Below are 27,972 nucleotides of genomic sequence, written 5' to 3' on the forward strand. Positions count from 1 at the left end.
GGAAGAAGAGATAGGAGTATCAGCTTCAACACTTTTCATGTCATGCCAAAAGATCTTGTTACACACTTTAGAGTCAGCTATAAATGGAAGTGAGTTCCTTGAAGAATGAAGAGTTTTAAAAATGAAACACAGAGGCAGCATGGAAAGTGCAGAGGAAAGGAGGTGCAAACCAGGGAAAGAGGAATGGAGAATGTTCCTCATGGTCCTGATAGAAGTAGGTGTTTAGGTATTTTTCTGCCTTCAATATGTCTGAGCAACAGGAGTGTCATCCTTTCCTGGGAAGGAAATATTCTGCCTCCTAAAATGGCCAAGGAATTGAGTCTGACGTGTTTTGTTAGATGTTCTGGTTTTGACGAAAGCTTATGCTTTTTAGCAGCATGTATCATAATAAAAGAGACAGAGAACCAGATTTTACAAGTTATTTAGCAACATAAGGTGTGAATAAGCATCTACTAGTTTTTGGAAGGCTCTGAGATTTAGTCCCTGTTTAGCCTATCTCCTGAACTGAAAAAATATGACAGTGAGATATTTGGCTAAATCAATCAGTGAAAACACAAAAGGAAGATTGGGTATAGAAAACCCTGGGAGCTTTTTACCAACAGTGACAAGAGCTCTCTTCCTCATGTCTGTGTTGAAAACATCAATCAGCATGGAGGCCTGAGGCAAAAGATTTGGGAATGATCTCTTTGGGGAAAGTTTCAGGAAAGCAGGAGAAAGGAGAGGAGCTGTTTTGTGTTTGGATAGTTGCTTTTGTGTTAGCCTCTGCAATTTGTTAGCAGGGCCACTACTTGCTGTGTGAAAGCCCATATTCAGGATTTGGGTGCATGGTAAAGTTCAGTGACATGAAAGGTGTGCTTGCAGGGCTTGCCTCCACCTCCAAGGGACATCCCCCTGCATGGCCTGCTTACCACATTTAAAGGTTTAAATCATAGCAGATCATTCCAGGATTCTGCACATGCCTCTCTTTTTTTTAATAAGGCTATTTATAGAGTGTATAAATAATGATGTGTTAAATTTTCTAAGTCTTCCAAATCTTGTTGGAAAACAGGACTTGCACTCCTAAATCACATCTGTGGTTGGACACTCTTACACTCTAGCAAAGGACTGTGAGCTGTAGTGCCATACTCCTTCCCTCTGCAGCTCATGTTTTCTCCTTACAAAGCTGTAACTGGACTGAAGGTGGGTGAGAAACATTTTGAGTGAAGTGCTTGGGTGGGAAATTTGTCAAGTGCCTTCCCCAGATCATGTGTGGTTTAATTCTTTGCCACTGCTTTCTAACACCTGTGATTAGAACCCTAGTACAATAGAAATGACATGTATTTATTATTACAGAATTTGGCTTTATAATAGGACCTTTCAAATCCAAGTGCTCTGCACACTGATGTCTGCTGGCAACATGGATTATAACATTTCTCACAAAGCTTTCAATCTGTGTGCTGCCCTACCAAGGGAGGGGATCAGTCATGGGATTTGGAACTTTGCAGCTCTGTGTCAGGTGTTGCATCTGAATATGAAGTTACTTCATATTAATAAAAAAGTCCTAGCAACCAACAGCTTTTGGAACCTAATCCATGAAAAAATTTAAGCACCATTTGGGAAAGAAACCCCACTGCAACTACCCATAATTATAGCCCACTCATTAAATATATACTTAACTTTAAGCAAAAGATTATTTCCTTCATTTGTAAGCTTAATTTTCCCCCAAGGGATTTGTAGTGACCTCTGTGAAATGAAGCAAAATTCCATCCTGATGAGGTGAAATTGAAGTCATTTAAGGAAGGATGGACAGGATTGACACATCTTCTGGCTGCTATAGGTTTTTGTCAAGATTTATTTGAACTTCATACCCTGTGGCCCCTGGATTTGTGTCTTTCCTCTTCCCAGCATGTGTCCAACACCATCCCCCATTATGAATGTGCATTTTGGTCATACAGCAAGAGCACTGCACATCTGGTTACATGGCAGTGAGCAGTGAATGGATGTGCTCATCTGACCAGGTACTTGTGTGAGAACATCAACCAGACTCATAACCTGCAGAAAGCATGTGCTGGGTCAGACAGCTGGACACAGTGGTTTGTCATTCAGGTGGCTCATCCTCACTGCCATGTCAGGGTGCTGAATGACCATGGGTGTTGTGTGACTGAGGAGTGTGAGACAGAAAGAGCACAGAGTGGTTTGTAGTCTGGATTCATTGGTCTCATGGGCAGAATCCACACTTCTGGCTCCAGAGGAATAATTTCTTTTGCTGAATGCAATGTGCTTGGGATGTGGAGTGTACTTCAGTATCTCTGGTGCAGTCAATGTATTTCCCCATCACTTAATTCACAGACTGTGCTAAGTAAATAGCATTTTTTCTACTAAAAAGTGGTTGGAAGACCTCTAAATGTTATTAAGGAAAAAAACAGGACAAACCTTAAACAAAGTGTTCTTGAAAATTCTGTCTACTTTTCTACTCCTTTACCATTATTTTGTCAGTTCTTTTTTTTTTAAAAAAAAAGCTAGTGTCACATTACACTAAATACCACTTCTCTCAATTATTCACAGCTGTCTAAAGAATAACAATCTTAAGTAAAAGCAGAGGTGTGATGGAAGTAAAATCTTGTGGTTTGAGCAGCGAGAGTGTTTTGATTCTCGGGGAATGAAGACGAGGAATGCACTGTACCTTGTGACTTTTGCTGATATTGGAAAGGTGGGATGTTGGCTGAGTGTGTTCCTCTTGTGAAAGACCTGGCCACTTGTTCTTGGCTCTGGAGGAAGTGGCTGATACTGCTTTGGCAGCATTTTCAGAGGCCTAGAAAAGTCAAAGGAGAACGTGAAGAGCTACTAGGGAATAAAGTAGGTGTAGGGACTGTTGTAAGTGCAAATTCTGGAAGTAAGAGACTGGAATACTCTGAGAGTATTTCAATGTATTTGTGCTGAGCCAAGCTCAGGTTCAGGATCTCTTTAGGGCCCTTCAATAGCAATAGTAATATTGAATAAAATTCTACATTTACATGACATTACTGCACCATGTTGTGTGCCACTCAGTACTGCTTTTGTGTGCCTCACCAGTGTGTGCCAAGCACAGCTCTGCCATGTGGGTATTTCTGGGTGGGCATGGCTGAGTGCATGGTTCAGCCAGGGAACACACTGCAGTTTCAGATACAGAGGAAAAAATGTTCTTCACTCCAGAAAACTCACAGGCAGCGTGGACCTGGTGTTTTCTGGCAGATGTGGGCACACCCTGCCTGTGCTCTGAGACTAAGCAGTCACAGCCCAGCTCCAGCTGGAAGGTGGAGCATGGAGAGGTTGGCTGGACAAAACTGGAGGTCTGCTCATGGTACCTGGCAGAGCTGCCTTCAGCCATGGGCTCCTGGGGAGGGAGCCTTGTGTGTTTGCAGAGTACATACCCAAGTTAAGTCAAGTGAGAGAATTAAGAGCCATTCTGGCCACCATAATGCAAACAGAAACAAATAGTGCAATTTTGTAGAATGATGGATTGAGAATGTTCTTATTTCTGCACTATTACAGTTTTTAATTTGTGAAATTATACTGCCCTTTTATGCTATTTAGTATTTTTTAGTGTCAAATCTGAATATGTAATGTTAATCATATTTTAAAATTTGTTATAGCTTTTAGGCCAGTCAGTGTAGGCATGGAGGCAGAGGCTTGTCATTCCTAAATGACCTTTTGGAAGGATGTTTTTTAAATTATAGCAGTTATTATTTGAGGTTGACAAAATGAAGAAGTGAATAATTTTTCATTTGTGGGCATATCATAGAAAAATATATTTGTGGACCAGAGCTTGGTCAATTTTCTGTGGGAGTAAGTGGAAATATTCCAGTTGATTTCTAGATGTGATTTAGATGTGTAGCAAAGAGCACTGGCAAATCAATTTAAGTGAGAATGAAGTCAATATTATCACAGCGAACAGAGCCTAAGGCACCAATCAAATTGATGGAATACTTTTTTTCCCCCAGCAATTCATATCTGGGTTGAACCACATCCAATATTTGTAGGCTTTTGACTTATCTGTGGGCATAGCCAAGTTGGTTTTGAGGATACAGGCCTGAGCTCCTGCTATGGACACTTAGAGCTCCTGTTTTGTTCTCCTTAATTCCATATCAGCACCTCGAAGTCCAAAGAGAGGCAGCAGTCAAAGGATGCTGGCTCCCTTCCAGTCCCCTCATTACCATGAGCAGTACAGATGGATGTGAGCTCATTAGCACTGAGTTCCCCAGGGAACACAGGTAAGTGATTTCTGATGTGGTCTTACCGTGGGGGAGGTGTAGGCTCCTGGAAAAGAGAGGAAACAAAAATCTCTGTAAGCCTTTTTTCCCCCCTTGGTTTACTAGGAAGAAATGTGAAGAATTTAGATTAGGTAGACATGCCTGTGTCAAGAATCAAAGGGTTTATGTGCTGTGTAGCACAAAACATCATGTTTTAACCTGCCATTGTGAAACCATAAAATAAATAAAAGAAATAATAGACATAATTATAGACATAATAGTAGACATAATTAGAATAAAATACATCCTCATGAACTGTGAATGAAAGTGAGATAATGTGGGACTGTAGATAGGAGTCCTCTTTTCCTTTAGTTAGTGCTAGCAAAATGGCAAAATTACCTGTAAAAACTTAAATTGATGAGAGATTCCACTTACCTTGTATCCATGTATTTTTATTCTTTCTCCTGAAAATAATTATTAATAATTGTTAGTAGAGTGCTTCCCATAAAATTCACAAATGTGATTACAGCTTTGTTCTGGTATTGTTATTACTATGGGCAGTCCAGCCCCATTCCTTGCCCTCCCTTGGCTCTACCTCCAGAACTCTGCTCTGGCTTTCAAAACAAAACATTTGAGGGTGATATTTATTCAGGTATTGTTAATTCAAATATTTTTCAGAGACTTTATGTATGTGTATGCTTATCAAGTTAGGGATGCATTTTTAAATCTGTTTTTATTTTTAATTGAAATAAAAAAAATATTGAAAACCAATGAAATCAAATATATTTTTTCAAATATACTAAAATATGACTGATTATTTAAATTAAGATCTTACTAATAAAACAATCTTATTTTATTTTCACAATATATATTTTGATATTGAAAATATTGTCCTAAGTTCTACATGCTGAAGTCCTAGCTAATGAAAAGGAGATGGAACAGATCTCAATTTCTCCTTCAATAAACCATAACAGTTTGCGCTGAATAAAATAATAATACCTTAAATGTTTAACATTTCTAGAAAATAGCGCTGACAAAAAGTCTTCTGTGCTGTTCATGCCATCTTGTGGCAAGGCCACTAAATAGCACTGGGCATGAGAAAAAATGTTAGGCTATATTTAAAAACACTGTCATTACTATCTAAAAATAATGATGTCCTCTATAAGCACTATTCACTCAGGAAGTACCACAGATATGTATCAGTTACCTTCTCAAACTCCAGAGTTTAATTTACTTACCTGTACTGGCTTTGGTTCATCTTAACATCAGCACACCTCACATGGAGACATGTAAATCCAACCTAATCAATCCTGGTGGAATTTGAAGCTTTAGATAAACTGGCAAACTGTCCTTGCCTTCTGATTTCTGCAGATTTTGAAGCTGGCTTACTCGAATTTATCTCAGTTCAGCTTTTTTCCCAGGCTACATGGGGATTTGCTCGCAAGAATCAATCTAACCTTTCATTTTCAAACTCTATGGGGTTTAGTTTCTCATCATCTGTAGGAATTATTTGCCCCTATATTTTGCACTATAGTATGAAATAAGAAGAAAAAAAACCAAATGCTGTTTTACATGGAATTCCCTGAGTTATTTTTTTGGCTGATCAAATTATAATACTTTCTGAAAATCAGCTGTTTCAGCAAACACAGAAAAGACCACATTTTCTTGGCTTAGCAATTGCAGTCTTTTTGACCATATTTACCCTATGGTTCAAAGACTTGAAAATAGCAAGATAAAAAATATAATTTCTCTTCAGAGCTAATTAGATATTTAATACTTTAGTAGTTGACTTCATGGCGTACTGCTACATCTAAAGTAACTTACATATAAAAACGTGTATAGAAACCTACTTTTAAAATAATCTTACTACTGAGTAAAACTATCAGTCAGAAGATTTAATATCTGGACATTTCATTAGGTTCTTGAATAATAAGATAGCAGTCTGTTGCGATTTCACCACAAGAAACAAAACAGAACAAACAAAAATTAAAGGTACGTTTGTGACAAAAATTAAAGGATTTTGGAGCAAATTTACAGTTAAAGGTAAAGCAGCAGAGAGAAAAGATATGCTAGGTGATTTACCACACAATTAACATATTCTTAGTAGGTGAACATTGTCAGACAGCCCTTGCAAATTGTTATCCTAGGATGTAAATCCCTAGTGGGAATTGCTAAAGTTGGTATTACTATGTAAAAATAGTTATTAGTTTATGCTTTACTAATGAACCAAACTTTAGTTTATGCAAAAGCCTGAGAGGGATAGGGAGTGAAAAAGCAGGACATTGTTAGAAGTAAAACGTAGCAGGGAACTTGCAGCCTTCTGGTGGAAGGGTTCAGAAGACATAGCCTTCTCCCTAACCCTTCTGTCCTTATAATACAGTGAATAGGAAAATCTGATTTTTAAAATGAAGGGCTTTTTTCCTCCCCCTGGAGGAACAGGGACCACCTGAGGTAAAATATATCTCATTATGTGAATAATTACTTCAGTGTTAGATGGTTGAAACAGTACTGCAAAATTTGCAATATGATTATTTTGGAAAGCAGATGCTGTTCTGAAAACCGTGTCTATTCCATTGCCTGTACCTCTGCCTATGTACAAAAGCTAAATATGGAAGTAGCAATTAATATTTCTGTTTGCAGAACCATGTAGATTTTTTTATTATACCTCTTACATTTGGCACTCTGCTCCCCTCCGGATCAAAAGCGCGAATCTGTAGATAAACCAAAACAAAGATGTGATGTTAGCCACTGTGGTTAGCACAGTTTTTCTCATGAGAACTTTCTCCTGTGTTTTATAAACAAAGATAAAGTTTGGATGTTGTTGTTACAGTGTCTCGAGATTTGGACAGTTCAGGCCTGGCCAGTCAGGCCTAGGGGGAGGTTTCTGGCTGACCAATCTGGGTGACCTCTGAAAAGTCTATATAAGCTGAAATCAAATAATAAAGTTCTTTTTCTATGCCACGCTGAGAATCTGGGGATTTCTTCTCTGCTAGCGGCTCAACAGCGACAAGCCACCACCCGTGAAGTCATGGCCAGTGAAAGGCTGCTCCTCACTGGGATGCCTCTAAAAGCCCCAGCAGTGAAAGCAAGGGACATCCATGCAAAGTGAAACAGGAACAGCTCCCAGGAACTTGGGTGGCCTTGTACAAATGAATGTGATGTGGCTGAGGCTTTAAATAGGCGGCACTTTGGGGGATGTTACAGGAAAGGGGAAATCTGCTGGTGAATAAGGTTTGGTGTCTTTACTCACAGCTGAGTATTGAAGGGGCTGAGATGGCTTTTCACTTGTTGGGGAAGTGGTGCTTGAAGGCCTTAAGCAACGTTTGTCTGTAAAAGAGGAAGAAAAATCAAGCCTGAGTAATTCAGTAGTATGATGTTTTAAGAAGAAGTGGTTTTAATGTTCAAAATGTGCTTTTCGAGTCAGGTCTTGCCATTTTTATAATATTTTAAATTTTTTTTTTGGAACTTAACCGCCATTTTAGCAGCTGCATTGAGGACAGAAACATGACTCTGGTAATAGCTTTATGGTTAACCTCTTCACTGTGGTTACAAAAAAAGTCTTAATAAGCTGGTAAACAGTTAAGGCAGACATTTGACCTTAACTGTGGTTACATTACTGAATTTGTTTTTCATTTGACCCTTTGCTTTTGACAGTGCTGTTGTGTTGTTCTGGTTTTGCGAGGGTTGTAGGGGTTTTATTCTCTGGGGAGTATTTAAATTTTTCCTTTGGCTTCTAATAAAAACTGCATCCCTGGCCATCAAAAAGAAATGCACAGGTTGTATGCTAGCATGTGTTTTTCAGTCATTAATTTTACGTCTCAAGGGCACTGGTATTTTTCTAGAAAAGATGGGAAAAATGTTAGCATTGAATTTTACCCTTTTGAAATACATTTCCAATCCTTTCCTCACTCTTGTATCTTGCCACATACTGGGCACAATACAAGGGCAAAAAGCAGCTTTTTGTTTAATGTGTTTTATCTGAAATCACAAAACAAAAACTATGTCTTTTGGCTATTTCAGGACAGTCTCACATAAATGACAAAAGATGCTGACTGGTAACTGAAAGTTTTTACTACTAACCAAGATAAAAACTGTATTTGGGATTCACTTCAGATTTCCAAATAAAATGGACAAATTAGTCTTTGAACATAATGTAGAATATGTAGAATATCTTGTTGTTGAGACTGATTGTGATCCTTTCATGCACTGATAAACTTACTTTAAAAGCCATCTATTTGTTTAGACAGCAAACAAACTCCCACCAATAATCAGAAGAAAATGTCTTTGCTGACTTTGATGTGAGCTGGAGCAAGCTTTCATAGATATATCGATCCTGTATTTTCAGATATTTTTTGGTTTATGGTTTCCATTCTTTCTCATCTAGGACTCCCCCCTACTTTTTTAATGATTTAAAACCTCTAGAGTGTTTGTAATGGATTTGAGCAATGCACAGCTAGGATGACATTTCACTTCCATAAATGGGATATTAATTGGCTCTGTATGTTTAGGCATTATATATGACTTGGAATGGCTTTAGTAAACCAAAAGGTGATTAATGCAACTGCCTTAAAAGGTTAAGAATGTTTGAGAAATACACTCAAAGTAATTGCTTATTACTGCTGTTTAAAGCATCAGAGAACATTTTTAGTAAGAATACTACCTTAGAAAGAATATTATCATCTGGAGGAAAGTTTAGTGTGATCTTTAATGTTTTCCATTTTAAAGGTTTCTAGGCTTAAATAGCAGTGAGCTTTTCTGAAATGGTTGTGGGTTTGATCAGCCAGTTTTTTGCACATTCCACACGGAATGGGATAATAGAATTTATCCCATGAAGGTATTATTAAAATTAAAAAAGTAGTGTGTAATTATTAATTTAGCATAATCTAATGAAAATCAGGGTAACTTGAGTATGAAGAAGCAGACAAAGCTCTTCTCATGTTTCTGCCTGCCAGTGTTATTTCTCAGTTGGACCATTTAATTAAAAAATATCTGAAAACCCCAAGTGTGTACTGTTCCTATATAACTCCAGGTTTTGCTCAGTTTCCACAGACAGGAAAAGTTACCTGCATATTCAGATTCTTGTAGAGGTTTGGCAGGAAGAATTCTCAAGGAATGGATGGCCTCCAGCATGGAAGAGCTTACAGTCTCATAACCATCTTCTTCCCCCTCAGATAACTCAGAGGAAAACTGTAAGTCACTCTCGCCCTTCATTGTCAAGTATTTGCTCTGAAAAAGAAATATACAGATAATACAAATTAATTTAAGTTCAAGGATAATTTCAATGTGGAAATATATGATTGCCATAACCAGATATTTTGGTGCATGGGAAATTTTCTGATGGAAACTGAAGAGCTGGAAAATAGTTAAGGAAGTGGTTTGAGGACCTAAATTTTTAATTTAGATTCATAAAATAGCCATTTGGGAGACAGTTTAAATGTCTCTCTGAATTTTGCCACTCTGCTCTTGAAAATAAAATGAGAGTGTTTAATTTTATGATCATTGCAGACATTTTAAACTGTATCTTTTATTATAGTATTATCCATGTGGTATTTGTATTGTAGTGACTGTTTACATATGTTACTTGCAAGAATATATTAACTAGCTCATTACAAATGTCACTCTTCAAAAGAAAACCATTTCAGTGTTTTGGGGAATTTGTGCTAGCAAATGTGCAGTCCAAGTGAATGGGAAAGCAAGTATGTGCTGAACAGTGGAGTTCATGGAGATATGGTGCTGAGGGTGACTCAGAATGTCTCTGGATGTGTCTATTCAATTCAATAAGTTATTTTCAAGGCTATTTTCTGTAGTGCTGCTCCACCCTTCATCCTCACTATTCACTCACTGGAGCATTACTGCTGCCTTCCTTCAGGGCAGAGCAGAGATTGCTGCTGAGGGAGCTCAGCTGAGGGTACCCATGCCTCTGGAAGTCATATTTTGCTAACAATAATGTAGATGCACCCATGCACTTGCATCTTCCTTGATGTTTGTTTTATTCCCATTAGTAATGGGGAATCAGTAGCTTCCTGGTGCATCTTCCACTAGTTAACTGCCTTTTCAGTTCATGCTTTTTCTCTTGAGTGCTAAAATTTAAACCATTTTGTTTTACCCTCAAGGACACTAAAAAAAATTGATTACTACCCATTTCATTTCAACCTTTGTTATGCTAATGCCTATAATTATATTTTATTGTAGTCTTCTCACTTGTCAACCAACTCAAAAGATTTTGAATCTCATATCCCCAGTGTTGTTTTCCAGTGAACTCTCTCCAGGTTGTGCATATCTTTGTTACAAGAAGTGTTCTTTACAGTTTATTGCAGGGTGAGGTTTGTCTCTATGGCAGTTCACAGAAATGTCACTACACCCTAGACAGACCCCTGCAGGGTACCTGGGTTTTCAGGCTCTTCTCTGCACAACTCTTTCCAGGGCAGTAGCAGACTACTGACAGCTAGGCTGAGAGTGGCTATTTTTTTCAATCAGCTGTGCAAACATCCAATACATTTTCATCTAGACCAGGTTTCCAGGTGTCTGCTTGTGACACTGCCTTCTGGGAAATATCAGAGGCTTTACAACAATGATGAAGATATATCAAATTTACTGGTTTTTTTTTTTTTTTCCCTCCCATTATTGTGGTCATATTTCTGCTGAAAAGGAAATTATTTTTAGTTTGAGGAGCTGATGAGATATTCTTTGTGTTCACGTTAGCAATTCTTTATACAATCAGACCTATTATTTCTAAAAGATGCTTTCAAATTGACTTTGTTTAAGAATCTCTCCAGGTACCAAATAAATCCTCAGGATTTGCTTTCTTTCTTGGAAAAAATTGTGGTTACCACTGCTCTTTTCCATCGTTTTAGGATCTCAGGTCTCTTGGGAGAATTCCCAAAGACAATCAGTTAATGTCTCAGAAATTTCTTCAAATAATTCTGTAAGTGCTTTAGCATAAATAAATATTTTCGTGAAGGTTCTTTCCTTGTTCTGCTCTGCACTATTGCTGCCATTTGGTATTAATACCATATAGCATCTGATTTTTATTAATCTTGCTGTGAAACCTGAAGCAGTCAAAGTATTGATTACATCAAACTTCTTTAGTCTTTTTTATTTATCCAGCTTGATTATTAAACATAGACCTGTGCTTTATTTTCATCTTTCTCTGATTTAAAACGAATTTACACTCTTTTCTTGTATGCCACAACTGAAACTCAAATCCAGCTTTCAGATACAAATGGGAAGACATTGAAATGTGAATTGTTTGCTTTTCACCTTTCATTTGTATGGATACATATTTAACCTTGAGGTTTATGACTTACATAAATTACAATTATTCTATTGTACATAATTGTTCAGCTTGACTCCTGTTATTTTCACATGATCTTATGATAAAACTGTATTTTGGATTCAACGCATAAATGGAGAATTGACAAGTGAGTCACTTCTCCTGTCTAGATCCCATTAAAATGAAATAAAAGTTCTCATCTATATTTCAAAATTCTCATGCCTTATTTTGCATTAAAAAAAAAACGATTGCATTTTGTTAGCATTGTAGCCAAGATGATATTAATATACATCAGGAAGTGAAAGAAAAGTAAAATTTTAGGAAGAACAGGTGGTACTTACCGAATGATAGGTGTTAGCAGGAATAGTTCTGTTTTCTGTATGAAATGGAGAAAAACTGTCAGCAGGTCCCATTCTGTAGTAAATTCTACGGTAGCCAACAACTTACATAGAGGAATAAAAATTTGCTAGCAGCAGATTTTAGAGTATTTGTTTACAGTATTTTAGAGATACTGATGAAGCAGGTCCATCCTTGAGTTGAGCTATACCATGCATGAGGAAGTAGCTGTGTGGAAATGGGATTCACAACCATGAGAATGCCTAAGCCCTCCCACCAAAAACACCCAAAGGAGGATGTGCTTGAACTCCTCTCTCTCTTCTGAGTTTTGCTGCTTGGTGCAGAACTGTGAGAGCTGTGGGACTCCTGGTCTGGAAATCCCCCTGTGGATAGAAACGTGTTTTGTTCTCTTATTAGCTGAAGAAAATCCCCAAATTGAGAACACTTGAGCTCTCAGGCTATAAACTGTTCTTAGTGGTGTTTGTTTGCCCATGAAGTTGTCTCATGGTACAGCCAGGAGAGCTTGAGCTACAGGGCCAAAGAGCTGATGAACACAGACTCCCAAATTCTGCAATTAACCTGATTTACGCATTTAATCCAGTGACTCTTTAATGCAAAACAGCCATGTATGACCTTGCCCAGTATGTACTCATGTTCAGGATGGTTTCAATCCTTAGGCTGCCTGCAACGTTACAAATCTTGCATCTCTGGGTACATAATGGCCTGATCTCAAAAGCAGAGCATGAAAGTTCTTCTGTCAAGATCATCCATTAACAAATAATTACAGGATGCTCTAATGCTTAGAAGAAAGGGATAATTGTGCACTGAAAAGCTGTTATGCCAAGGAGGGAGTTAAAACCATACCTGCTTCTTGTCCAGGTTTGTACCCAGGTGGTGAAGGGTGTTAAGGACAGCCAGCATCCCACAACCCTCCCTTACAGCTGTGTTTTGAAAGAAGAAAGTTTCTGCCCTCTTTGCATTTGTTGCTCTGGTTCTGTGAGCTTGGTATTGCATATTTTTGTATACCCCAGCAGATGGCATTAAATGTTCATTTATTCAATAGATGTGGTACTTCAGTCTGTGCTCAGAGAATCATTTGTGGGGGACAGGGAAAGAGAGTTATTTGTCCAAGCTTCTTGTCTGATTTTCTGTTTAGTTATATTGGTGCAAATCAGAAGTAAGCCCAGTTAATGGTGGTACCAGGATAAGAACCAAAAAAAGTCAGACAGGGTCTTAATTTGCAGCCTTTGTACTTCTGTTCATAAAAAAGAGGTGGTTGTTTTATCCTCAACAATAAAAAATGAATAACGGTGGTAAACATCAATGCTATTACCCATTCATTTCATGGCTTTATGCCAAAAGGGGACTGTTTGACACAAGCCTTTGGGGTGATGTATTGCTATCCAATACCACTTTACAATTTGATGTCCAGGTTAGTTTGTCATCTCTTCTGTTCTGCATGAATCACGGGAGTTGGGATGAACTCCAGCCTTCCCTCTCCTTTTCTTCTTTGGCCTCCTTTGCCCTGGGCCAGTGATGGGAGCAGCACTGCTGCTGCTTTCCCATAGGTATGCCCTCTGTGTAAGGTCAGTGCCCAAATATTTGCTCTGTGCTAGCTGAGGAGTGCAAACCAGCTAGAAACCACTCTTCCTGTTATTCAAGAATATAATTTTTGTAGTGAAGGTGAATATTTCACCCCATCAGCCTTGCTGTATGTGTCAGGTCTTCAGAATAAGCGCTGCACTCTCTCTAGGTGCTAGAAGAGGCACCACTGAAAAGGCTCACCACCTAAGGGGAGACTATTTCTGCTGTTTACTATCTATCTATCTATCACCCTGGAATATCCAATTTATTACAGTATCATAGACTAGTTTGGGCTGGGAGGTGCCCTTAAAGGTCATCTAGTCCAACCCACCTGCAATGAGCAGGGACATCTTCAAATGTTCTGGCTTCTGCAGCTCTGGCTGTTGAACAGGGAGGAAAGAGGACAGAATCTTTGTGCCAGGTAATTGCAATCAGCTGGACCTTCTGGCATAGTTTTTTTTTTTTTTTTAACTACAAACTAAAGACATAGCTGGCACAGGCTAGAGTCTGAAAATTTTTTGTTGCTTTGCTGCATTGCCTGTGAAATTAATAAATAGAGAATATCACTTATAGTAATAGGAAGGTGTTATATTTCCAAGGCATATGTGTGGGTGTGTTTCTGCTGGTTGACAGAGAATGCTTGATGTCAAAGGACAAAATGAAAAAAAAATAATTTGCTCTTTAATTTGCAAGGAAATAAAACAGAGTGTGCATTTTGTGGCAACCTTGACTGCTTTTCATGGTGACCTAAAAAAGGTCTCTTTAAAAGGGTGACAGGTTAGGAATTTGTACATGAAAACCCAACATAAAAACATAGCCCTTTAAGTGGGAAAGCAGAAGGTAAATCTGTTCCCTTTGGCTTCTGTGAGTCTGTGAATGCACAGCTGTTTTTTCAGTACCTGTGGTGTTTCAGCCAGTGGCAGAAAGAGATAAAGAATTGTGGGTTGTGATTTAATAAACTTTGTGACCCTAACAGGGTGTGTCCTAACCACTTCAGTAGAAAAAAAACCTGAAGCTGGAAATGCTGAGAGAAAGAACTGCATAGAACTTTTCAGTTACTTTTTTACTGTCTCATCCAAATTTACCATGCAAAGCCTTTTCCTGTTCAAGTATATAGACATCTTCCTCTAGCCTATGGAGGGGCTAGGTAAACAAGCAGAAACTTCCTGGAAAATATAGGTTTCATTAGAGTACCAAGTAAAAGATTAGGCAGGCTTCACTTCCAACACTGTGTAAAAGGCATGTGAATAACTGCCAGTTGTGGTGGGCATTTGTGCTAAGACCTGCTATCCACAGAGAATAAAAGATTTGCAGTTAAGTGATAGATTGCTGGGTTTTATTTTTCCCAGAACTGCTTTTTCCAGCCCTAAATCTAAATCTTCTGTATTATATGGCTATTGAATGCATTTAAGCAAACTTCACATAACACTATAAGTGTATGGTACATCCAATAAGTTTATCTGGCTAGTTGTGCTACTTTTGAGTTAGATCATTTTATATGCTTTGCATTAAATGTCTCAGCTCAGCTACAGTTATGTACTGCAGTGTCATTTACCACTGATTTAAGTGCAGCGTTTTACTTTTGAAATTAATGTAGTTTAAACACATGTTTACTATTGACCATAATCTGTCATGAAAAGAGATTTAGAATGTTTACTATTGACCATAATCTGTCATGAAAAGAGATTTAGAGATCCCATGTAATCTTCTTGTTGTTTTGGAACAGCAAACAGAGAAAAGAAGGGAGACCTTTAAAGGTAGCAACAGAGGAAAAAAGAAAGTTCCCTTATCAGCCAGGGTAATGTTTTCAGCCTGCATTAAGAAAATAACTTATTGATGGCTTTTCTCAGCATATACCATCATGAAGCCAAAATTTTTTTGGGGCATGCTGAAAGCAAACACCTTTTTGTTTTCTGCATTAATGGGTATCCATTAGTTTCCATTTTTTCCCTATAATTTATTTTAATTTTTTTTTTCATATAACATGTTCAGATCTGTCACAGACTGTTACTGAATCTGAGTAATAAGTAGTCTAAATAGACATGCTATAGTACTTCCTTTTTCAGCAGTGAAAGAATTTTACCTTTTGGATGTATATTCAGATCCATTACTTCACGTATGTTTGGGCAAGATCTAAATACATAGAAAAAGAAAAAAATCCACTTAATTAAATATTAGAAAATGTTCTATGAAACTTCTTAAAGAGTCCAGTTTAAATGAATGAGTGAAAGCTGCAAGGATAATGACTACATTTGAGAAATGACTAGGCAGATTTGGAAATTCAACAATCTTGGGTCAAACCTTATATTTTTGTTCACTTACAGGTCCAAGTTTGTGGCAGAGAGCTTTACCCATTTTGCAAACTTTCATTTTGGACATAAATATTGTAACAGCCTTATTGATGCTTTAGCACATTCAGTATATTGTTGGAGGGATGAGTTTCCTCAGGGAGATAGGAACTAAAATTCTCTCCACATGCAGCTGTGCCACTCCATGTGGCTGCCTTCCCATTCTGCCAAAAGAGTATCACACTTCCCCTAGGCTAGGTGTGGTATTCTTCTATCCTGCTATTACTCTGCCACAGAGAATATATGACATATATTGGGTGTGGAAGAGCCACAGCAACTTACTCTGGTGTTGGTTCTCTCACCATGACCCTCTTTACCCACTGGGCTGTAGCTCTGTGTCAGCCTGTCCAGCAACATTTGTGGATCATGGCAGTAGCAGTACTTAGTATTCAGAGACAGCATCAAAAGTTATTTTGCAATGAAGATTTGGCCAGGGATCACATTAAGGGATCACATTAATGCACAACCATTTTATCTACATCTGAGCATCCACCCTTGGAATTGCCTAAAGTTTGGGTAATACCAACACAAACCTCTGAGTTTCAACTAGACGATTCCTACAATTACAAGATAATTTAGGTTAGCAGCAGCTTTTGAGCACAGGGTGAAACTGAGTGGTTTCCTGTTCAGTGAGCAGGCTATAAACCACGTAAGTGTACTAGAGTGTGTGATAATAACATGGACACATCAATAATGAAACTTTTATTTATATTACTTATCAGTGATTTAAAAGGTTATTTATTTACTTACTTATTTTTTGGCAGAGCTGTTTTCCTGCTGTTTGAATCTGCTGGGTGATATTCTACAATTTTTCTGTTGGCTCTGACAGAATTGAACAAAGTTTACTGTTAGAGAGCAACAATAAGTGGGAAAGAAATGCGAGTGCAAGCAGAGCTCAAAAGCTAATTTTCAAAACTTTTGAATGCACGTATGTAAATGATTACCTTCTTCTCTACCTCAAACATTTTCATTCTCTGAATATTTTCCTGATTGTTTTGTTTTCAGCTATTTGGGGAAAAGAACAACGGTTTCCTGCTGAGGGAATGAAAAGCTGGAAACTGAATTCCTGCATCCACTGTTTTGGTTACATTAGAATTGGGTACTTACTGAATTCAACTGAATAGGAATTAAAACCCAGGGGCACCCATCCAAGATGTCTATTGCTAGTAAAATAGCAATACTAAACTAAATAGCTGCTAAACACCAGCGATGTAGCTATCAAAACAACAGAGCTCAGTTCTCTTGGACTCTCTACTTCTAGTTGCTCTGGAGCCTCTTTTAGAAACAGAGCCCCTTATTTTACTCATGTGAAATGATACTGATCTCTAAAGCCTTGAAAAAAAACAAAACTGGTTTCCATTTTTACCTTTGACTGCCAGACATTTCAGTGCTTTCAGCAAAAAGCATTAAGATTATCTCACAGATAATTCCTAAGGATTGAAAAGATGGTCATGTCCTGTGGGACTTAGTCCTACCCAAACTCATTCATATTCATGGATCCTATAATCAGTGTTGCCAAATCAGGTTTCAGTTTTTCTTTATAAACATGCCCCAAAACCTATATAAAACAAACAACCAAACAAAATCCACCCCCCCCCAATCAATATTTTAATGTGCACGTTGTTAATGAATTTTTCTGACTGTCATGTTAGACAGTTTATTATGGAAATACTAAAGGCCACAAATGCGAAGATGCAAATTTTAGACGAATGACAAGATATGTTTATTTTCAGCTGTGGATTTAGCAGGAGAGGTATGCTTGAGCAGTTGCTATAGCTATAGAGAATTTTGGTTAAGTCATTAAATCTATACTGCAGTGTTATGTCTCCGGAGCGTGTGGAATACGAACAGGTAACTGATTTCTGCCATCTCAATGCTCTTTATCATTCATGTATTTTTTTTTGTCTTTTAAAAGAACAATTTCATTCCTTGCAAAACTCTTCCCCCAACTCCCCCAAGGCAGTCTGTATTACAAATGCAAAAGGCTGTTGCATGAGTATTATACACACAGCGAACATAATTTTTGTGTGTTTGAATTTACTTCATTCCTCCCTGCCCCTTCCTGTGGCAAATTTCCCAACATGCACCTGCAGAATGACCTTCTGCAGGCTCTCCTTTGCCTGCAGCAGGGAACTATTTTAGTCTGTTTTTGGTAGTTTTTGTCTCTGTGTGAGATGCAGCCCTGAGGTTTTACTGGAATCTCTATGAGTCCATCAGAACTTCATACACATTACTGGTAACTAGTAGCAAAAATGGCTCAGGATTTGTCAGAAACTTATCATGGCTGAGACCACGAGGACATTTAGCACCTTTTGAATGATCTATGTTAACAACAATACCCACCTTGCTTAAAAAGAATATATATATTTTTCACCATTTTGGTTTTAAAACACAGCTATGTTATTTTTAAAATCCCCGTGTTTAATCATAGGGCCAAAGCATCTTTCCTTCACACAATTCTCTGGTCAATGCTACAGCAACATTGTTTCCTCCTGCAAAAAGGTGGGATTTCTTTAATGCAATTTAAGACACTTTCACCTTTTTTTCCTTAAGTAAAAGGCAGAATTTCATTTATCTGGCTATGTTCTATAACTTCTTCCATTTATGATACTCATACCAGACTGACCAGATACAAAATCCTAAATTGTGTGTTTGTGGTAGTACAGGTTAGGGCACAGGCAGCAATACCACTCCTCTCAAGATTCAAATCACATTATGTGTGGCCAGAACTTATACTGGGGAGAAAAAGTGAGGGTAGACTTCGTTTTAACTGATGATTTACTCATAGTCAAATGCAGACCAATTGTAATGGAGCACCTACAGAAACAGAAATTACATTTATGTTAAAGTCAAATGAATTCATCTTGATAGATTCTGTGCCAATAACTTATGATTAATTTATGATGCATTGGTTTATTTACATTAAAGAAATTACATTTATGTTAAAGTCAAATGAATTCATCTTGATGGGTTCTGTGCCAATAACTTAGGATTAATTTATGATGAATTGGTTGTATAAAAGTGTCTTTTTCAAAGGTGTTAAAATTTCCAAGAGTCATGAAATTATTAGGTAAATTTTAAGACACACCATTTGAAAGTTTATTTATTTCACAGCATTTAAGGGGATTGTTACCAGGGTAAATTTTACTTGCTAGGAATAAAAGTTAGCTAAGTACAGATGATTAAAAGAGAGAAAAGTCCATTTCTTCTTTTCTCGGTTGTTTCTCTTCCATTTCAACAGTGGAACAACAAGCTGTTGTGATCATATTTACTAGCTCTCCTCTGACTGCAATACTTTGCATGTAACACTTAAATATTGCCTGATGTTTCGTTCATTTACTGCATTGCAAAGGCACTGCTGCTGTGTTCGTGTCAAATCCTTCTTCATGACAGACTGTAAATCGTCTAATCTAGCCCAAAATATCCAGAAGCAGTTCCTTATTGCTTAAACATTATTGTGATTATCTGGTGTTGTTGTGACTTATTTTTACAGTTATTTGCATATTTATTTGGTTTTGCAGAAATATTTGAGAGGTTCTATCATATTGATTTGGTTTTGCTGATATGTTTGAGAGCTCCTATCATGGAACAGTCCTGTAACAGATGAGTCACAATTATAAAGTCAGTCCCAGTCCAAAGGATACATAAACCAGGAGAAAATAGGTGGATGCAACAAACAGATGGGGATAAAACAAGAAGCTGCAGGTAAAAGGAGTTTTTCTAGAAGGAAAGGAATAAAACATGGAGTATACAACTCTGTGCTGACTGAAGACATCTGAAGGGGGTCAGTCCCTAGTTTGAAAAGCAGGCACCTGTCAGACCCGTGGAGAGAGAAAACCACGTTTGTATTTCATATTTGCACTTCAATTCTTACTATTGAAAGAGGTCAGTATTATATTTTATGGGCTACTTTATCCAACAAAAGGATCATACAATTTAGCACGCTGGTTATATCCATCCATGGATCTTCCAAAATGTGAGCCAAAATATTCCTGTTTCTGAATGCTATAACTACATGCAGAAGGAAAGTGTGGGAATTTTGGAGAGGCAAAGTTCCCTCCCTATGTATGTCAGATATTTTCACTGTGCTGGCTCTGGCTGGGATGGAGTTAAATTGTGCTGAGAGCAGTCTGTAGGGTGCTGTGCTGTGGATCTGTGACCAGAGCAGTGCTGACAACACACTGTGTTTTGGTTGTTGTTAGCAATGCTTGCACAGCACCAAGGCTTTCTCTTTTTCTCTTTTTCTCTTTTTCCTCTTCTGCCCTCCCAGTGAGTAGGCTGGGGGTGGGCAGAGGCTGGAAGTGGACAAAGCTGGCACAGCCAACCCCAGCTAACCCCAGGGATATCCTACACTGCACAGCATGTGTTCAGCAAAAAAATACAAGTGAGGATTTTCCCTTTTTTGGAAGAGAGCCACTGCTCAGTGATTGCCTTCACACCACTTGTTTTGTTTCAGGTTTTTTTCTTTTTCTTTCTTCGCTTGCTAAGCTGCGTCTATCATAACCCACAAATTTCCTGACTTGCTTTCCATCTTTCCCCAGCCAGGGGCAGCCTGCTGCAGGCACATCAGCAGGCAGGGATTGAGGGAAGGGAGGGAAGAGCCATTTGACCTTTCAGCTGATCACGGGGGGTTCAGGATCACGGTTTTGACACTGGCATACAGATATCATCCAGGTCCAAGGCTAAGGCCTGACCACTTTTATGTAAGCCCAACTACAGCCCTGAAATGCAGATTTTTGTTTCCTTGAATTTTTAAAGGTCAGTTTTATGAATCAGTAATAAGATCATCCATGGCAACATTGTACTTACTGTTGTGACTTATGAAAAATACTCCATAAAACAGATGCTCTTTTGGTTACTGCATTTAAACTACTAAAGTCCTGCAAGTGTGCCATATTGGAGGGAGACGACTTGTTCTGTTCTTTTTACCTAAAGTAAATGCTAGGAACATAATAATAAATATTAAAGGCTCTATTATCTTAGCAAAATTATGTAACTGATCACTTGCAAAACTACTTAGAAATTATGATTGATAACATTAATTTGGATTCTCTTCTCCCAAAAAGAGTGCTCTAGGTTTCCCTGGAAACCTTTAAAATGCTATGTGTAAATACAGAAACCTATCAGCACACTATCAGTTCAGACAACCCCACAGAAACACAAGTATTATGAACTGTAATTAATTATTGTACTGGTTAAATGCAGATTTTAGAATTGTTGAGTAGAAACATTTCTATAGTACCAAACTCCAGTAACAAGCTGCAAAGGCCCAGCTCTTTGCAAGAATTATGTAATCATAGAATGGCTTGGGTTGAAAGAGACCTTAAAGGTGACCTAGTTCCAACCAACCTGCCGTGGGCAGGGACACCTTCCCCTAGACCAGGATGCCCAGGGCCCCACCCAGCCTGACCTTGGACACTTCCAGGGATGGGGCATCCACAAATACTCAATGCATTTCAGTGCCTCACTGCACTCACACTAAAAAAAATTCTTCCTAATATCTAATCTAAAGCTTCCCTCTTTCAGTTTGAAGCCATTTCCCCTCATCCTGTTCCTATTTGCTCTTCTAAAAAGTCTTTCCCTCTTTCTTGTAGGCTCCCATTGGGTACTGAAAGGCTGCAATTAGGGCACCTAAAACCTTCTCTTCTCCAGCCTGAACAATTCTCTCAGCCTTTGCTCATGGGAGAGGTGCTCCATCCCTCATCTTGGTGGCTTCCTCTGGACTCATTCCAACAGGTCCATGTCCATCCTGTGCTGGGGACTCCAGAACTGATGCACTACTCTAGTTCCACATACAAAATCTTAGAAGACATTGAAATTAGCATTATCAGGTATTGAGTCCCTGGTCAATGTGTTATGAATGCCACTTCTCTAGTACTGGTTAGCACAGGTATTCAGGCTGACAATTGGGACACACAGAATGCACTTTTGTTTGTATTACATTCATGTGGAATTGCTGCAATGAATCCTAGACATGTCACTTTGCACTGGATGAGAGAAAAAGAGAACAAATGGTAAGCCATTGTGGCTGAAGTAGAGGTTGACTCTCTACTGAGGTATGTTTCAAGCCAAAAGCTTGTAATCTTTCAGGAGAGGAAAATATTTAATTCAGTCTTAATTGTGAGCACTGACAGAGATTGCCTCCTTTAAGCCATTGCTCTTCTGAAACTGAAATTTGGTCTTTGTTGTTGTGCATGACACCACGCCTTGCAAATAAATGCCTGGAAAATATTCAGTGTTTGGCATGAGTTTTTTCCCAGAATTTTTTACTGCATCGGATAAAACATATTCACGTAGCAGCAGAGTAGTATGGGACATTTCAAGCCAAATGCTGCAAAATAGTCTGAACCACATGGCAAAGATTTCTTGGGGAGGTGTGTCATGGAAATTTTGCCTCTGAATAAAGTGGTATGAAGAATGAGCCTACATCCTCCTTGCACTACCCTTCCTATGTGTTTTCCTAATGGCATACATTGCACAAGGCAGCACCACAGCTTCATTAACAAAATGTACTTGTTCAAGCCTAGCATCTGTCACCTCAGGTCCACACATTTGTGACCAACCTGCTTTTATGGAATCATAGCATATCCTGAGTTGGAGGGGACTCACAAGAATGATCTAGTCTGGCTCCTGGACCACGGGACACCCCTGATTTAGTCAGGTTCCTGTAGTGTGAGCTTCTGATAAATTGTCAGGCAGTGACTGGCTGGCTGAAGTGATGCTGTCAGGAGTGACAGGAGCTGTGGGTACCTGAAAGGTAACCACAGACATTTGGCACTTGGAGTAATGCTGCTGGGAGGCCTGGGTACCTGTAATTACTGTTCATATTACTGTGCTTGCGTATGCCAAGCACTTTCTTATCTAAAATAACAGCTCTGCCATGGCACAGTATAGAGCAGAGAGATTAGGCAAGCAGTGGATTGAAATAGAAATGCTTATTAAGAATGAATAAAAATTGTCTCTCAGAAAGTTTTGCTAAACTCGCCGAAAATCATGTATTCTATGAGAAGATGAGTGAGACTACAAAGGAACCAAATCTATCATGTGGACAGGGTTTTCACATTTTCCAGTCCAAGCAGGTAAATGCTAAACTGAGTGGACATGACTGAGGGAATTCTTTATGCATGAAAAGTGGTTTATAGTAACATAATAACAGTAAAAAGAGATGCTTTTGAAGCACTGGTGGTTTGTGACCATAGAAGTGGAAGTCATTGAATTAAAATACCTCATCTGAATTTGCTCCTGGGTTGACATTAACACTTTGTAGAGGTTTAGGGTTGCATCCCTGTAACTACACTCATTTTTGCATTTCCTAGCTTCTGTGCCAACCCTTGAGATATTTCGCATCTAAGTTGTAGAGGGTTTCTTCTGGAATGAAGAGCAAAGGCTTGAATGGGCAACAGATGTGTTTTGCTTTTTCATGGAGATCCTTGTAACAGAGGCAGTCTCAGAAAGCACATGGAATTTGAAAACATGCCATCTAAAGATAATTCTACCTAAAATGTGTGCTTTCCCAATGTTCATACATATATATATATATATACATATGAATATATAAAATTATTTTCTCTTTTGTCCGTCTCATAAGCAGCACAGTTTTCAGACTTTTTCTGTGTTGTTACCTACCAAGTTGTTTTTACTGGTTTTTTAGAATCAGAATATATTGCTTATCTCTGTCCCTGCATCTTGTAATGAAGGGTGCAAATCCCTGTGTACCTGGGGAAGTCAGAGGGAAAAATATTTAACTTCTTAAATCTCTCACTAGTCCTTGGAATCATGGCATTACCATCTGCCAGACATTTTGGGGAGTGCTTCATGTGAGAAAGGAAGCCAAGGCCTTCTAGTTTCCCAGTATCTGCACTCACCTAGGGAATACTAGTATTCCAGTAAATCCCAGCCTCAGTGGTCAGAAGAGCTGAAGGTTTGTTGCCTCCCTTTCCCTCAGATGAGTGACATCCTGGGAGCAAACAAGAAGTCAGGCAGATGATGTTGTGTCTCAGAAGATGCAGTGCTGGCTGCAGCCACTTGCCAGAGAACCTCAGGAGGTGCTGTGAGACTCAGCACTGCCCAGGGTGTTGTCATTGCTTGAATAGCTCTTCCTAGAGCTCTTCCTAGCTCTTCCACATACCAGAGGCCAGAGTTTGGCAATCTTCCCCACGGCCCTGAGCAAACCTACTGTTTCAGCAGACATTTGACTTAGAGTTAAGTGCCTGGATCACAATTCCCTCCCTATTCCCATTATGCTGATGGTTTACTACTTCTCTACTGCAGCAAATCATAAAACAATCTGAGCCTACCTACTGCATGTGACAGCTGAGTAACAAGGTAGAACTTGAAGAAAATGCCATTTCTGTTCTTTCCTGCTACCTGCTGTCAGGAAGGAGCTAGCAGGTAAGCAGCTTTTAATTTAATTTCACTCTGTCTGAGTCAAGGTGGACTAATCTGCATATAAATGTAATAATGTAAGTCTTTGATCCCTGCCTCACAGACACAGAATAAAGCCTAAAATATGGCTCTTAACATCCAGGGAGAATAAAATTACCCTGCCCAAGGTTGGAGAGAAATATGAATCTAGTGAAAAGAGCAGGGTACACTGAAGCACTCAGTTCACAGCTACTGTCCTCTAATCCTACATCCACATTCTTAGTATCTTGGTATCTGTGTATCCAACAGCATCACACTGTATTTACAGGTTGCCAATGAAATCCAGTTTATAGGAAGATGAAAACGACTGCTCTGAGTTCTCACAGGAGTGGTGTCCATGCTGTATTAGAGGTTAGTATAGTGGTAATTCTTCCAAGTAAAAATGAAAGCAAGCAAGTACCTTCATAGCTGTTTCTTTCATTTATAAGCATGTTGATGGAGTTTTTGAATATTCAGCAAAACACAGACAAAACTAATTAATTTCAGTATTTTAAATTTTTTTAAAATTACCTCATTGTATTTTTTTTTTAGGAAAACAGCCATTGGCATTTCCTAAACACGAAGTTCTTTGGGAAGAACAACAACTAGTAAACCAGTGCTTTCTGCAGGGGATTTCTGACTGGAAAACTGTATTTATAAATTACATGTAAATTTCAGAAAATTTTCACATCTTGATTTAATGATCTTTAAAACTCATACTGAAAAATCAAATGTAAGAAATGCTTGATTTGGGAGAAAGTGAAGGGACTTGGCTGAATAGGTTATATTTGCTAATTTAAACCTTTGTGTCATTCAGACTGGGGTCTTAAATTACATGGTTGAATTAACCTGCTGTTGACTCAATGTCAGCATTCATGTTTGAAAAGAGTAGCTTTTTCTTAGCTGTAGCTAAGTGCCTCTGAAAATAAGAAACCCCACCAAAAGCCCTCCACTTCAGAAGCATTCTCCCTTCCACTCTCTCTTTCAATTATCCATCTTGGTGTAAAAGCTCATGTTCTTGACCTGTCCTACACTACAATTGGTCTCTGTTCCTGACTAATCCCTGACTAACCCTCTTCTTCCGTTTGACCACTCTTCTGCAGTTGTGACCCACTCTGGAGTTAGGGATTCCCCAGAAGTCATGCCTGGATTCCTGCTCAGCACTGCTGGCTCCCTGATCTCGTGGCTCCCTGGGATTTCAGTTCAGGCTGCCTGGGAGTGTACTGTGTGTTCAGCAGCAGCTGTGTACTCAGGTGAAAGGCTGGGTGCTGCATGAACAGCTTGCTGAAGGAGAGAGTCTGGAGGGGAATAGACCTTGCTGTTTCTGAAGCCTTTGTGAATAAGTGCCTGGCTCTGGTAGCTGGCAAAAATGAAAACCAGACATGTTTCACAAGCAGCACAATGTTGCTTTTAGGAAAGATTTCTTAAATCATCACTTTCAACTGCAGCCTGATTAATTTTTGTCTCAGTTCTTCTCTTCTTGAAGGCCATTCAGCAGAACCAGAGTCCAGGAACTACAAAAAAACTATTTGGTAAATAACTGGATTTTCAGAAAGGATCAGCACAGATTTGTTAGGTGAAGTTTGTCTGTGATGCCTGGGGATTTGAAGACCATAAAACATTAACAGTCCTCAGGTTGTCCATCCTTTGTGTGCATGAAGTAGTCTTGAAATTAGACTTGGTAGGGGGCTTGACTCCACATTGGGCTTGTTAATTTCTTCCAGTTAAGTGTAATATTTTATTTTTTATTTTTGTATTTATTTCTTTAGTTGCTGCCAGATACTGCTTAGAGGAGCAGAGGCCAAACATACTGCTTTTGTATCTGGGGAGAGCACACTGATTTGGCTACTTGGTAAAACCAAGAATGCTAACTTAATGTAACCTTTGCAAAACTTCTTTACTTCTACTACTTCTGCTGTTTATGGCAGAAAATTAATATTACATCATTCCATCATCAATTTCATTCAATCTAATGAATGTCAAATAATTTTGTGGGAAAATTCCCACTGACTTTCAAAGGGTTTTGATCAGATTCCTATAATGCTTTTCTTTGCAATAGGAGTCTGTCAAAAAGCAGGAATGTAAACAAACTGCTTTTCCAGCTTGCCATTTTAAATAGTGATACCATAACTGCATACCCTTGTCCTAGCATACTGCAGAATTCTTTAGTATTCATGTATTAATGTGTGGATGGACATTCCAACCAGACTAAGGAATATAGCAAAATGAACTCAAGATTGGCCACACAAATGAAGACACTTACAGTAATGCTATCCTTATATATATATATATAACACTATCCTTACATATATATATATATAAAATGCTGTTCAGATTATGCGCCTAGCAAAACCCAGCTCTGACCTCCAGTCCTAAATTAAACAACACAAGGTTAAATGTCAAGAAAATACGTGCAAAATATCTGGAAATATAAACTTATGCTGGGAAAGTCAGTAAAAAGAGAACTGAGAGGCTCCACTGCAGGAAAAAATATACTTCAGCAGTATCTTCAGTGAAAGCTGAAAGGAGTTATGCTAGGTTTTAAAGTAAAATTTAATCCATTTACAACAAATGAAAGTTTCATTCAATATCATGTATACATCCAAAATTACCATTGTTGGTATTCTTTCTCCCATAACAATATGGGACAGAACCTGGAGAAAGAGGTCCAGGGGAGTCAAAAGAAGGCTCCATTTATCCTCTTCTGCCTTGGCTATTACTACAAACCTCTTCCAGAAATTCCATATCTTGTCCAGTATGTGCACACACTTTTTCAAAGGAGTTATGTTCTGTTAATAAAAACATCTGTTCTCAGGTATTTTGATTTTGCATTTGTATTCATGTGAGTCAATAATTCTTTTTTTTTACTTTCTTGCTGCCAAGATGTCAATGATAGCCCCAGAGGTACTCTCTTTTGACAGATCAGAAATTTCATGTTGGAGAAAGAGGAAAGAGGGCTGTGAAAGTCTTGTACTTTTCTCTGCAGATATCACCAGTACCATCATCAGGATGCTACCAAAAGGAGAAGGAGCACTTTAGAAGCTTGAAGGCTACCAAATGTGAGCATGTACTGGAAGAAGGGAGAATTATTTTAATTTACAAACATGAATTAACATACTAAGACCCTGTTCATTAGAGCACATTTTTGCACCATTAATCTTGTAACATGGTCCAGTAATACAGTTGTCTTTAAGGTTCCTGTAATATCTATTACACCTAAAAAAAAGGGAAATATGTTTTCAAGATACCTCCAGAGGAAGGCTAGATGAGTCTGGGGAGTTACTCCATCCTTTCCTACTGAAGAGAACATTAATATATTTGTATAAAACCATGCTTTTAAAAATGGAATGTTTTGCATAATGTGATTTTTTTGCCTTAGTGACATCAGACTCAGAGGTCCTTCACTGAGGGCTCTATAGTGCCCTCAAATTTTCAGTTAACCCACTGGCACAATATCAGTACAGGCTCTGCTCCTTGTTCCAAAGGGTGTTCAAAATGCTACCAGCTGATTTCCTCTCAAGGCTAAGATCAGTGGTGCTGTACCCAGCCAGCTTCACTGTGACAGTGTGCCCAAAGGGGTGATTTCAGAAAAGTCCTGGAAAAGACTGGACAATTTTCCATCTAGTTCAGGAGATCACTGGAATTGCTAAAGCCCAAATGCTTTGATTGCAGCTTCAAACATACTATTAGTAAGATCTGATGCTCAGTCCTGTCAATTGCCACTAAATCCTCTTTGGAAGGGGGATCCACATTCAATATTTTCCCATGCTAAACTGGCCATTCACACATGCACAAAACCCCATCTGTTTTTCTGAAGGAA

The 27,972-nt window shown here is 38.5% G+C and overlaps 1 protein-coding gene across 3 annotated transcripts in view; it reads right to left on the reverse strand.

Annotated features, from left to right (window-relative positions):
- Window positions 1-27,972, reverse strand: part of CLNK (cytokine dependent hematopoietic cell linker) — a 51,958-nt gene that overhangs the window by 14,421 nt on the left and 9,565 nt on the right. Inside the window, exons 2-10 of one of the 3 annotated variants that reach the window (XM_085059825.1) lie at window positions 16,500-16,571; window positions 15,485-15,534; window positions 11,823-11,857; window positions 9,272-9,434; window positions 7,459-7,535; window positions 6,874-6,919; window positions 4,644-4,672; window positions 4,256-4,275; window positions 2,663-2,791 (exon numbers count right to left, since the gene is read on the reverse strand). In XM_085059825.1, coding sequence (XP_084915951.1) covers window positions 2,663-2,791; window positions 4,256-4,275; window positions 4,644-4,672; window positions 6,874-6,919; window positions 7,459-7,535; window positions 9,272-9,434; window positions 11,823-11,857; window positions 15,485-15,534; window positions 16,500-16,571 — 621 coding nt within the window. Of the gene's footprint in view, window positions 1-2,662; window positions 2,792-4,255; window positions 4,276-4,643; window positions 4,673-6,873; window positions 6,920-7,458; window positions 7,536-9,271; window positions 9,435-11,822; window positions 12,116-13,732; window positions 13,802-15,484; window positions 15,535-16,499; window positions 16,572-27,972 lie in introns of those variants that run through there. The other 2 variants (XM_085059827.1, XM_085059826.1) reach the window with 2 other exon arrangements.

This window comes from Lichenostomus cassidix, chromosome 4 (assembly GCF_008360975.1).
Source record: "Lichenostomus cassidix isolate B80296 chromosome 4, HeHo_3.0, whole genome shotgun sequence".
Lineage (NCBI taxonomy): Eukaryota > Metazoa > Chordata > Aves > Passeriformes > Meliphagidae > Lichenostomus > Lichenostomus cassidix.